Below are 12532 nucleotides of genomic sequence, written 5' to 3'. Positions count from 1 at the left end.
ACTGAACATGTTGCCATGAAAAAGCACTGACTGCATCCAGCAAGCAGTGTATGACACCTTGCTAACAGAGCAGCAGCCTGCTGAAGCCCTTCTTAGGGTTCACAGCAGAAACTGGAAACAGAATATGTGGACCCACCTGCATCGTGAGCTTCCAGACTAGTGTAGGTTGTTTCTGCATGGGGGCTTTGGTGAAATAGTTGTATTGCATGGGCACAGCGTGGCATTGTGTCTTTGATGGACACAGCATGGAGGTGACCAAGGGGTAATGAGGAGCAGAAGCCATGGTAGGCTTCCGTCTTGCTCTTGCTCCAGTCTCGGGCATCAGCAATGTAATGAGGTATAGTCATCCCTCTCAGATTCTCTGTTTACCATGTCATGCCTGGAGGACAGGTGCTCAGGGCAGGACATGGGGCAGAGGGCAGCAGTCCTTGGTCTGTAGAAGCTGCTTTATCCAGCAGGCACAGAAAAACCTCTCCTTTTCATGCTGACAGCTGTGCAGCTGGGTGGTCATGGCATCACTTCAGGCAGTTCCAAGCACTGCTGAAGAGCTGAGATTGTGCTGCAAAGTTGCTGATGCTAGTTTTATGATGCCCAGGTGTTGGGGTGGATCTGTAGGCCTGCGTGGGTATTGGTGACGTATTACAGCTGGTTCCATGTTTATTTATGTGGAGCTGGATTCTTTTCCCAATGTTGGCCTTGATTCTTCACTGTGGAGCAATGTTGAAGGCCCTCAAGGCAGCAGAGGGCAGGAATTGGAAAGGTTCAGGTTTTCAGCAGCTGCCTGTGGGAGACTGACTTGATTTCTGATGAGAGACACAAACGATGATGTGTTGGCAATGCTTGATTTGACTTTTCAGGTAACGGTGCATGATTTTTCAGGCAGTGTGGAGGTGTTGCTTTGAAACACAGGCTGGAGTTGTGGTTCACATCCATGGTACTTTGCATAACTTGCACCAGGCTAAGCTATTCAGCATCCATGTTGCTGGGCACAGCGTCCTTGTTGTGTGCTGAATTGCTTAAATGTGCCTGGATACCAGTGTAAGTGCAGTTTGGGGATGACTCATTGTGGGCCTCTCATCTATGAAATTCAACAAAATTTTACTTTTCTAGTGCCAAACAGAATAATGTTTACAAGCAATGTGTATTTGCCTTATTCTCTTCTTCTACCCACAGGACAGTTTGGGTGTTTCTATCTCCCAAAAACCAGGACAACGAAATGCAGGGCTGTCCAACGATGAGACGTCCCGGCTGTACGTGAAGAAAACGATTGTGGTGGGCAACGTCTCCAAGTTAGTATCCAGAGGCTTTGTGGTGCTCTTCATTCAGGATCCAGCAGAACAACAGGTTAAAACTAGGAGACAAAGAAATTGTTGGGCTGTGGCAGTGTGAGGTGTTGCCCTGGAATGACTGCATCCAAGTTTGCCCTCCCTGAGCTGTCTGGGGAGAGAGGTGTTCTAGTAGCTCGTGTGTATGGAGTCTTTAAGGTCTGTTTCTTTCAAGGGGAGTCTTTCAGCTTTGCTATCCAGTTAAAAATCTCATGTTTTCCCATGAAAATTTTGAAAAAACTGTTTGTCTTAATTGCAGTTTCAGTGTATCAATAAGGATAATATATGTAACAACAACAAGGAGGACAAAACCGACCTCTCTGCACCCCCAGAAAGTCCAACCCAAGCTCACAAGATTATCAGTATGAGAAAAATTATATGAACATATAATGTAGTTTGAAGAAATATTTTTGTTTTTGTTTATTTCCCCCCCAAATTTAAGACAAACGTACAGTTAGAAGGGGTGTTATTTTCTAGGAGGCACATCTGTCCTTGTGCTGCTGGTCAGTCTCTCCATTTGCACAGCAATTAGCAAATGTTGGCTAATGAGACTTACTGTTAGAATTGTCTCTTGAAAATCTGCCTAATCCTGGCAATGGAATCAGGTATGGGTCAGGTGCTTCTTAAAAATGTATAAGAATAATCTAATAATAATATTTTAATATTTATTATAGCAGAGTTGCTGGTGTTCTGGAATGGTTTAACTTCTTGATACCTCACAAAAGGGATTTGATGGTGATACAGTATTAAAATTAAGCTTTCGTAATTAAGAAGCATGTTTTTACATGGCTGGATTTCATATGACAGTCATGCACTAGAACCAAGGAGAAATGGTGAAAGTATGGAGTAAATTGAGGCATTTCTCTCTGTTTTTTTTTTTTTCCTAGAGGAGTTTTCTCTGCAGAATCTGAACTGTCAGAATGTAGCATAAGAAGCAGAGGCATAAAGGGACAAGGAGCACAAGCATTTTACTTTCCCTAATTTATTTATGTTTGCCTGATCTTTGCCAAAATACTGCTGTCTGTTGGAGATTTTAGTATTGTTTGTTTGCTTTTTCTCAGGTACATTCCCCCTGACAAGAGAGAAGAAAATGATCAGTCGACCCATAAATGGATGGTGTACGTTCGAGGCTCTCGGAGAGAACCCAGCATAAATCATTTTGTCAAGAAAGTTTGGTTCTTCCTACATCCCAGTTACAAACCAAATGACCTGGTTGAAGTAAGGTAATATGGAGTTCTTTCTGTTGGTACTCCAGTCTTTATGTTTGCTGAGCTTACACTACAATGTTTCTTAGTTAGAACTTTCCCTTCTTTTCCTGATTTTCTCTTGCATGTCTTACTTGGACCTCCAGCTTGTCTTGGCATAACAGTAAAAACAAATCAGTTTTTTGTGTGATAGATGCTAAACACTTATTGGATATCCCAAGTGCCAGAAGCATTTATCAGTTTCATTTCATATTATCCTTAAGAGGTGATGTGTCTGTGTGCTTTGTTCTGCCTGCTGTGCAGGTTGTGCTTGTTAAAAGGAATTATCTGCCTACCTGACTCCCAGCACAGTGTGGGAAAGAAAGAGAAGTTTCAGGAAGCTGTCTGACTGGGAGCTTTTGTGTCAAACACACATAGATCATTAAGTTTTGTCCCTTTCCCAAGTATTTCTCTGCCGTAGTGAGATCTGTGGCATTGACTTCATGCTTTGAGGAACCAGTGTCCCATCAGTGTAAAGGTATTGGGCAGCTTCTCTGTCCCCTCCCAAGCTATAGTTAAAATTGTGATCTGTTGAGATCGGCAAGCTCGGTTCTGTGTCCACCAATGCAGGAAAATGCCCTGTCCTTCATTCTTCTTACTTTGGACAAGACAGTGGAAGAATGCCTTCAAACTACTTAGTGTTGTTCTGAAGAAATTATTCTCTGAAGGCTGGTCAGCTGCCTGCCTGAAGGAAAATGGGCAGACAGACAGCGTAGCTACCTTTATACTGATGGCAGCTTAATGCTGGCAAAATAGGGCCTTTTGGGCAGCTTCAAAGACATGGCTGAGCTGGAAAGTGATGGAAAGGCTCAGTAGTGATTCTGAGAAGGTGATGCTGAGCAGCATGAAAACAATCTCCTTTAAATTTCTGATAGAATGTACTACACGACACTTGACTGCAGTCTTTTGGTGCCTTTCTCAGTTCCCAGTATCTAATGTCAGTGCTGTTTCTCTTCTATTTTAATCTCTAGTGGATCGATTTCTTCTTGTCACATCGTCCCACTCATTTCAATGAACATTCACGTTCTGGACTAAGAATAGCATTTAAACCTCTTGTTTCATTGCAAAGATGCATTTGCAATTTACAAGAACAAGTATATTTTTTAAATGTCATGGTGAATTCCCTTTCTTTTCAGACTGGAGAATGATAACTGGCAGAGTTAACTTTTCCTTGCAATCCACATAGTGTTTTGTTGGCGTTAGATCTTTTCCTTGCCAGATGGGGAACAGCAAGAAGAGACTGCAAAATGTTGCATTGAAAACTCAGCTTGCAGCAGTGTTTGAGGAGCTGACTTTGGTTGTTTTGTTTGTTTCTTAAATAAATATTTTTTTACATGTCTTTACACAACTTTTTTTAATGCTTGTGTTCAATATTTTCTAATCTACCCATTACAGTATCCTCTCTGTCCTGTTGTGCAAAATAAAAGTAGGTTTTCAGCCGTCCACATAAATGAGAATTTGTGGTTGGATTACATTTTCTCTGGTAAACAGCAGGCCTGAAGATCGCTCTAGCTGTCAGTTAGCCAAGCAGTCTTTGGCTTTCTGAGAAAGAGGTTTTTGTGGGCTGAACCCTCTGTGCATGCATCATGTGAATCTTTATTTGCAGGGAACCTCCGTTCCACCTGACCAGGAGAGGCTGGGGAGAATTCCCTGTGAGAGTCCAGATACACTTCAAGGACAGCCAGAACAAGAGGATTGATATCATACACAATTTGAAGGTATTTGACCTGAAAGCTTCAGAGAAAGGCAATTAAATGAGCTCCTGCATTATCTAGAGTGTCTACTTGTATGCATGTGCATGCTTCTGCCTCTCTGTGTTTGTCCTGCTGTTTTTTTGCATGTGAATGGTTGTACTAGAGATCCAGGAAAGCCTGTTACCATGCATGTAATAGAGGCTGTGCTGTAGCCAAGAATCCCAGCTTTGCCCAAGTGCAACATTTACCTATTGGTTCCCTTCAATATGAGGTTTTTAGTATACTCTCATTGGCTTTAGCCTGACAGGTTGTTGAAGGGTCATCTGTCTTTTGTAAAGTAACTGCTGTGTCCTTTCTGTCCCTTCTGCACTTGCATGTATCAGCCACAGATTCTATCTGTCAGTAGAGTAGTCAGGGAGGGGCAGGGATTCCTGTCCATTCCTTGCTTTCAGTCCTTCACCTGTCCTGTGATCTTCAGTAGGATTTGGAGTGTGCAGCAGTCCTGGAAAACTAGGCTAACTACTTGTAGTTAGCGGTGCCTGGTATTAGAAACATGAAGTCTTGAGCTTGTTTATTTTGGCTTGAGCTGCATGATTAGTTTCATTTAAATCCTACTTGCAATAATGAATTTTCTGCTGCTGTAAATTCCTTGTTCCAGGCATGTGTTTGAGGGTTGTTTTTTTTTTTCTTATTATTTGCTCATACTGACCCCAGGAATGAAAGGGTTCTCCCTTAAAGGCTACCCTTAGATTAAAATGGTTATCTTCCAACAAATGCCATTTCCCTCAGCTCTTCTGCTCCCTCCTATATCAGTGCAGGCCCTGGGTTGTGGTTGGCTGCTTTGCAGAAGAGGGTTCTTAACAGCACATGCATTTCTGACTCCGTGGCTTAAAAAAATAATGTATTTCTGCTCAACCTATATATTTCCAATTTCTTTTCAAGCTGTTTTGCTGTAATTTACAGTACAGTGTATTGCTTTGCCCTTGTTAATGTAAACTTCTTGCATTGCTTCCCCAGCTGGACAGGACTTACACCGGCCTGCAGACGTTGGGCGCAGAAACGGTGAGCCAGCGGGGTGGTGGGTTGGGTGTGATACCTGCTTCCATTAGGGGTGTTTAAATAGAAGTAAGATGCAAAGGACAAAGCACTGAGTCCAACTCATCTGCTTTCACAGTTTCTGGAATGAAGATTTTGATCTGTTACATGTAACAGCCATTTTTCCATTCCTAGATCAGAGAAAAGAATTTTAACATGTACTATGCTTTGAGATCTTGTTTCTTTGTGAGGCCTCTGATACCAGATGTCTCATTTTCTGATGTGCTGCAGATCTTGTTCATCAGGATTTAAATTTGAGATATCTCCTAGTAGTCCTGCTTCATCTTGCAGGATTAAGTACAGCTTCTGCCTGTGCCACCTTTCAGTGCCTTTGTGAAAAACCAACTCTCAAAGCTTTAAATAAAATAAAGGAATAAGTCAGTCTGTTACATCCCTAAAGTTCTTCTGTTATTTTCCCATGTACTGCAGCAAATGGAAAAATTTTACTGTGAAACTGCATTGTTTCAGCTTTTCAGTCTGGAGAAAACATTAATGTGAGATGACAAGATAAATCTGAAAACATTTTCGAAGAGTAGACAATGTAGTTTTAGGGACCTTACTGAAAGGGCAGAAACAAGCTGGGCTCTGTGCTGCCTCTAAGGAATTGCCTGGAGATGGGCTCTGTGCTCTCACAGTGTTTACTGCTCAGATTTCTCTGTGGATGCTGTTTTACCAGAGCAGTGTAATGATGTAGGATTTTTGCTCTGCACCAGGTGCTCCTGCACCTCTGGGAGGCCTTGCTGTGAATGGGAGTTTTGTGCAGAGCTGGGGAGAGGAAGAGAGAGGATTCCAGACACTATAAAGTAATAGCAGTGAAAACAAAAGGCATGGCTGTTTTTGCTCTCTTTACCTAAATACAAAATACAGATGTCACTGATTTCACCTGTTTCTGGAAGGTAGTGGACGTGGAGCTGCACAGGCATTCCCTTGGCGAGGAGTATCTCTTTTCTCACTCTTCTGAATCGGACCTTTCTGATGCTCCAGCATCTTTACCGTTGCCATTGAGCATCCCAGCACCAGTTAAAGCTTCTTCACCAATTAAACAGTTGCGGGACTCCAGCCCGGATGCTTCTGTTGACAAAGGTAAAGCAAATGGGTATTGGTGAGATCTGAGTCCTTGGAACTTCTTCTCTTCTGGATACCTCTCTTAGTTGTTTCTTTTTTTGGTTTAAAGGCTGTTCCCTGCTCCTTCTTTGGTTATTTTATTAGTGTGCAAGGAAACGTAATTCAGAAATTGTAACTGTTTTCATTTTGTTTTTCAATTTGTAGTTTGCTGAGCGGTCTGCTTTGCTAAACTTAGTGAATGTAGACACCTGTGCAGCACATGCAGTTGGAAAAAGGCTGTTTAATAGAACTTTTGCATGCTGTTTTCAGAGAGCTGCTAGGTTTCTGAATGCTCTGCAGATTGTGTTATGTTTGGTCATCAAATATAGTTTGACAGTGGTGTGTTCGGTTATTTATGTTCCTAATGTGAGATGAGTTTGGAAGAAAATCTTCTAACGTAACTGAGGTGATGAAAGGACAGAGCAAAAAAGATGCTGTGTACATTTGCATCTGCGTATCAGTCTGATTCTCACCTTCCCCTCTAAGATCCGGCAGTGCAGTGCCCCTGCAGCGTGCCAGCAGCTGATGCTGCAGCATCATGTGAACTGCCTGAAGCAAGCTAGGTGCTGGCCAGCTGGACACACTTTTCTGTTTATAAGCTTATGTGAAATAGGAAAAACTGTGTCTCTTGTTAGCATTTAACTTATTTTGCTGAAACATACAGTGTTAAGATAAGCCTTTAGTTCTCTGGGGAAGATACGCAGTAGCTGTAGAGGAGGGAGGAGTTCAACTTGCCTCTTTCTTTTGCTGTCTGACAGTAGCTTCTCTCATCAGGTTAATTGATCTCCTTTTACCTCGGGTAAGGCAGATTCTTTACACCAGGTTAAAGGCAGCAGTTGGTCTCCTTGTGTTTTTACTGCAACAAATGTACTGGGGAGATTTCCTGTGAAGGAAGTTTTGCCTTAGCTGTGTGTAACCCAACTGTGGGTGCAGAACCAGCAGCTTTTGGGCATTGTAGGGGCCTTTTCAAGTAAGCGTGTGTGCTGGCTACTGACCTACCGAAGCTGAACAGGCTGTGGTGTATGGGAGCATTTTATTCTTTGGTTTAGAGACTTATCTGCCAGACTTGCTCAGGAGGAAATCCCTCACCACCCTTTCTCCTTTTTCAGCACTTCCCACCAGCTGCTGTCTCCTTCTTTCCTTCCTTTGAGAGGGTATTTGTTGAATCTTAATTCTGTTTGTGTAGAGACTCACAGTAAGGCATTAGACACCTCAACCTAAGAGTTATTTTTCTTCTTTTCCCTGTTTTAATCAGGATTCCCTGGGAATGCTGAAAGTGAAAGACATGCCACGTTTTATTCCCTGCCATCTTCGATAGAACGGACTCCCACCAAATTAGCCACACAGAAAGTTCCCTTTGGCTCTCATGGAAATTCAGCCTTTCAACCCATTGCAGCTAGCTGTAAAATAGTGCCTCAAGGTCAGATTCCAAGCCCTGCAGAGTCGCCAGGAAAGTCCTTCCAGCCTATCACCATGAGTTGCAAGATTGTATCAGGTGAATGTTAGTTTACATATCCCAGTGCTTCACTCTGGAAAACCAGATTGAACCAGTCGGACTTGTTTTGTGTCCTTACCCTGCCTGCCTCTGTTTGAAAATCAGGCAGTAGGAAACCAGAATGAGGAATTAAACACACTTAGTAAGTGTGAAATGCTTCACATCAGATCAGAAAGGGGATAAGAAATTTTGTCTCCCTGATAACGTATTATTTTAGGTGTGAAGATCACAGTCTTTAACTAACAAATGGCAGAAAAGCCTAGGCAAGGATACTTCTTCAGTGTGTGCTGTTTGTATGTGGGAAGAAGCCATACTTCTCCCTCCCTCTTCAACAACAGGGATGGATTAAAAACAACTTAGTTCTGATCATTGGGCAAAGAATTTTCAACCTTGTTCACTCAAATGTTCCATCTTGTACTTGTGTTATCTCTTCAAATGGAGAGACTTTGATCTTCCTCTTCCAGAAATGCACCCTCTGGATTAAATTTCCAGCTGGCTGCAGTGAATAATAGGGTGCTCTTTGGATAACTTTGCACCAGTGGTGGCCAAGGTGCTGTTTATTCACTTAGCTTATAGAGCTCTCCCTGCCTGGGTATGATGCCATCCACTGGAAGATACTTTGCATCAGGAAGTTTTAACACACAGCTCAATGTGTCACATGTGAAGGTGAGAGATGACCTGCATCCCTTCATCCACTCTAATCTGAATGTCAGAAAATGAAGCACCAGCTCTCACTGTGTGTTTTCTGATCTGCTCCCACATAATTTTCCTCAAGTATCAGGATGGTTTTTTGTTTGTTTTTGCATTTCAATATTTTTCTGTGACATCTTTTAAGTAGTAGTGATTTATATTTGAACCTATGCCTTGTGCTTTCTTCTTTCTCAATAAACTCTACTACTAATCTAATAAGCACTGCTACTAATCTTTTTCTACTAATTCTTCTTTTTCCAAGTCTGTCCAGAAAGCCAGAAGTATAGTGCTTTCTATCTTTCTTAATATCCATGGGTTATTCTCTGCTGGTTTTTGCTCTTTAAATGTTTCTCTAAGCATTTCTCTAAGGCTGCTGTCTTTTGTCTAAGGATGCTGGGAAGCATCACCATTCCAGGTTCCAAGAGCAGCTTAAAAGACATAGGGATTATTTGTGCTCCATTTTAATAGTCAATCATTGCCAAGAAAGCAGATTAATAAGCAGCTGAAGGTTAGTGTACTTGCTGCCACCTTAATCACTTTCTTGCCTGTCCTTTTCTCTGTGTTTCTTGTTTACCCCCTTGTGCATTCTTTTTATTCTGTTTTTCTCTCTCTCCTGGCCCTCTTACCTAGAAGTTGCACATTTGCCTTCAAGGGCATCTGCTGTCATGAGAGCAGTGAAGTGACAACATTTGCTTGGCCTGCCTGATGGCTGCTGTTTCACACAGCCTTTTTACATGAACTGCTTGGTCCTTGGTCTGGATGCCTGCACTATGGGCTCCCTGGAGGAAAGAGAGTGCATATCAAAGAGCTCAGCTCTCTTCCTTTATTTTCTTGGGTGGACTCGACTTAATAGCGAGAACGATGTTAACCTACCTCAGAACTCAGGGATGGAATAGGTGGCTTTCTAAGATCCCTTTGAACCCTGTTTGGCATGATAGATAAAGAATGCCCAGGGTAGGTACAAGCTTTTGTGCTTTACACTCCTTTAACTTCCATTTTATTCTCTTTCTCTCTTCTCCAAGTTCTGTCATCTGGCTTAGTCTTGGAAATGCATCCTCAAAGACATCCCTTCTCTAATCGCTTGTTAACACACTACTGCTGTATTTTTTGTGTTCTTACAACATTGATGAGATAGAAGCATTGGACTTTTTTTCTGAAGGTTCTCCAATATCGACCCCTAGTCCATCTCCGCTACCTCGTACCCCAACCTCCACTCCGGTGCACATGAAGCAAGGCTCTGCTAGCTCAGTCATTAATAATCCATATGTTATTGTGGACAAGCCTGGACAGATGGTTGGAGCAGCAGCCACAAGCACAGGTGTGTAGTGTGACCCCAGAAGGCAGAGTGGCTCAGTCTTACACATTCTAGCTTACTCTCCCTTTCAGATGCAGTAATGGTATTTCGGTCTGGGAAGGTGGAACAGCGCTCAGCAAAGAGAGTGTGTTGCTTTGCTTAAGTGTCCTGTAACGTGGCTGGGAGTATGTCAGAGCTGAGTGTAATTTTATTTGGGAAACAGCACATAGTGTAGAACTTCTTCACAAGCAAAAAGGGAAGGAGAGAATGTGAGACAGACTGTGGTGAGTAGAGGCTGAAACACAAGACAGTGCACAGGTGGTTGGGTAAGGGCTGTATCTTGGGTACAGGGCAAGAATATGGGGAGCATTGCAGCAGCTTACATATTCAGTTATGAGGTGTAGCCAATCAGCCTGCATTACCAGAGCAGGCATTGTGACCAGTGGTCAGGAACTGCTGTGTTTCAAAGCATGCTTGTCTGTGTAGGTGTGCACTTACTGGCATCTTAGGATAGTTCTTAGAGCCAGGTGCTGAATTGTGGTGTCCACATAATGCAAACTGTTCTTTTTCTGGGCATGGCTAGAAAATGCCAAAAAGCCCTTTGTGCTGTTGATAATGCAGCTGTCACGTTGTGTCCAGTTTCCTCACAGAAGGAATTAGTGGGGAAATCATAGTAGTAGCTGAATGTTTGTAGTGTATTCGTGGCCTTTCTTGGCAATGTTGCTTTCACCAGCAGGGTTTTTATTTTTCTTTTGCTGTTTTTTCCTGTTTCTTCCTTACTTCCAGCCTGTCTCTGTTCTGCACACATGGTTTGTCGTGGCTCCTAGTAGGGAATTTTACACAGAGGATCGGATCTGTGGAAACACCAGAGGGTATGAATATTCAAGTCCAAATGCCACTGAAAGTGCAGTTTCCCACTACATCAATGTGATCTAAATACAGACTGGCCTGAAAAAACTGCCTGCTGCCTCTCCCTTCCCTCTTGCTGCCACTTCACTCTGTCCTACACAAACCAAATCAGATGGGTGGCAGAGCAGAAAATTAATGCCTTCCCCTCCCCTTGTTTTTTGTTGTTGGACATAGGCCCTGTGTGGAACACGGGGGGTGTGGAACTGGCTTTCTGGCAGCAGCAGCTAGATAGGATTGAATAGAAAGTGATACTACTGACAAAATAGTTATTTTCCATAAAACTTTTGATCATATTTAAAAGGGTAACATCTGAAACTTCCTGTTTTGTGGAAGCCAGCCTTTATGTATCCCATTGTTTTGAGAAATGGCTGCACAGTTTACTTTTAAAGGTAGGTGCAGGTTGTAATGCAACCGTGTGAGAGACTATGACTGTGTTTTCACATGTACAGACTGTGGTTTTGGCTTCTCTTAAACAAAGCAAGCTACAAAATCAGGCTAGTAGCAGTAACCAAATTGCTGCAGGGCAGCAGCTGTGGGTTGTATGCAGTTCTGGTAATACAGGGCAAGCTTGTCACTGGCTGTTACACTCAGACCCTCACATGCAGCAGGTGGGTACTGCTGCACACCTTTCCAAGAGCAGACCCAAGAACCTGTTTTCATCTTCCCTTCCTTCCTCACATTTCTCCTCACCCATTGTGTCCTTTCTTTTCTGACCTTCCTTTTTCCTTCCATGTCATCTTCCTCCAGACCCCTCTCGGTACCATACCTAAGGCTAGGGCAGGTTCAGAGGATTTCTGGGTGGTGGAGGGAGCTACATTTGTGGCAGCAAGTTCTAACTTGGGAGCTCGTTTACTGTCCTAATTTCTTGTAATATACCTGTAGCCAATACATCCAGTCATCCAGGAGCTATCTTCCAATTAGCAAGAGGCAGCTCTGAGTGGAGATAAGGCTGTCTGGGCTATGGACTCTTTGCATGGGAGCTGTGCAGTGGCTGGCTCCCTGGAGCTGCAGAACCACGTGGGGTTTGGGGTCCAACTGGAGGAAAGTAGAAGTGGGAAACCTTCAGTATTGAAAAATTGTCTCCTTTTTCACTCTGTACTGGTGATGGAGGTGAGGATCTAGTGTGTTTGTAATGAAAATTAGTTTGTTTTGTGCCCCTGCCAACACCCTCTGATGTCCCTCATGTACGCCTCATGAACAGTAGAGAGTTGAGATGAAATGCCTCCTTTCTGGTTAGAAAGGTGTCACACTGAGTGGCACTGCTCCCTGCCCTCCCCTGAAGTCTGCCTTGTTTCCCAACATACAGGAAGCCCCACCAGCAAGCTGAGCAGTGTTTGTCAGGCCTCTCATGGGGCTGGGTCTCCTGTACCGAAGAGCCATGGGAGCAGCTTTGTGACCTCAACTGTCAAGGTAATGTTCTTATTGGGGCATTGTTAAGGGCATAGCTTTCAAAATGTCTCATCTATTAAAAGAGCTCTTTTTTTTTTTTAGCAGTCTAGGATCTGTTTCGCTTTGTTAATAACGATATATGATTAAACCAGAGGTGCCTACCTCAGAACCTCTACTTGGTTTATTATTTTATGAAGCAGCTGTTCCTAGCAGCCTGAAAATAGCCTGAAAATTTCCTGACTTTACGACAGCCTAAATATTCATGCAAATAGTGGAGTAACTGAACCTGTAAC

The 12532-nt window shown here is 43.0% G+C and overlaps 1 protein-coding gene and 1 long non-coding RNA gene across 18 annotated transcripts in view; one reads left to right on the top strand and one right to left on the bottom strand.

The window, feature by feature from the left end:
• Nucleotides 1-12532, top strand: part of YEATS2 (YEATS domain containing 2) — a 40133-nt gene that overhangs the window by 4589 nt on the left and 23012 nt on the right. For 13 of the 17 annotated variants that reach the window (XR_014933104.1, XR_014933103.1, XM_015870917.3 and 10 more), the window contains 8 exons: nucleotides 1174-1289; nucleotides 2387-2548; nucleotides 4176-4287; nucleotides 5281-5325; nucleotides 6255-6441; nucleotides 7718-7957; nucleotides 9807-9965; nucleotides 12157-12260. Coding sequence is in view for 15 of the 17 variants with exons in the window: in XM_015870917.3 (XP_015726403.2) it covers nucleotides 1174-1289; nucleotides 2387-2548; nucleotides 4176-4287; nucleotides 5281-5325; nucleotides 6255-6441; nucleotides 7718-7957; nucleotides 9807-9965; nucleotides 12157-12260 (1125 nt within the window). In the remaining 2 variants the exon portion in view is untranslated. The remainder of the gene's footprint in view (nucleotides 1-1173; nucleotides 1290-2386; nucleotides 2549-4175; nucleotides 4288-5280; nucleotides 5326-6254; nucleotides 6442-7717; nucleotides 7958-9806; nucleotides 9966-12156; nucleotides 12261-12532) is intronic. The other 4 variants (XM_085512513.1, XM_085512514.1, XM_015870919.3 and 1 more) reach the window with 2 other exon arrangements.
• On the bottom strand, nucleotides 10616-11885 carry LOC107317821 (uncharacterized). The gene is made up of 2 exons (XR_001557047.3): nucleotides 11727-11885; nucleotides 10616-10795 (listed from the first exon to the last, which is right to left on the bottom strand). It is a non-coding gene; the product is annotated as an uncharacterized LOC107317821 (long non-coding RNA).

This window comes from Coturnix japonica, chromosome 12 (assembly GCF_054131305.1).
Source record: "Coturnix japonica strain WE chromosome 12, WE-NBRP24, whole genome shotgun sequence".
NCBI lineage: Eukaryota > Metazoa > Chordata > Aves > Galliformes > Phasianidae > Coturnix > Coturnix japonica.
The sequence above is the reverse complement of the archived record's forward strand: the minus strand, read 5'-3'. Positions and strand labels throughout refer to the sequence as shown.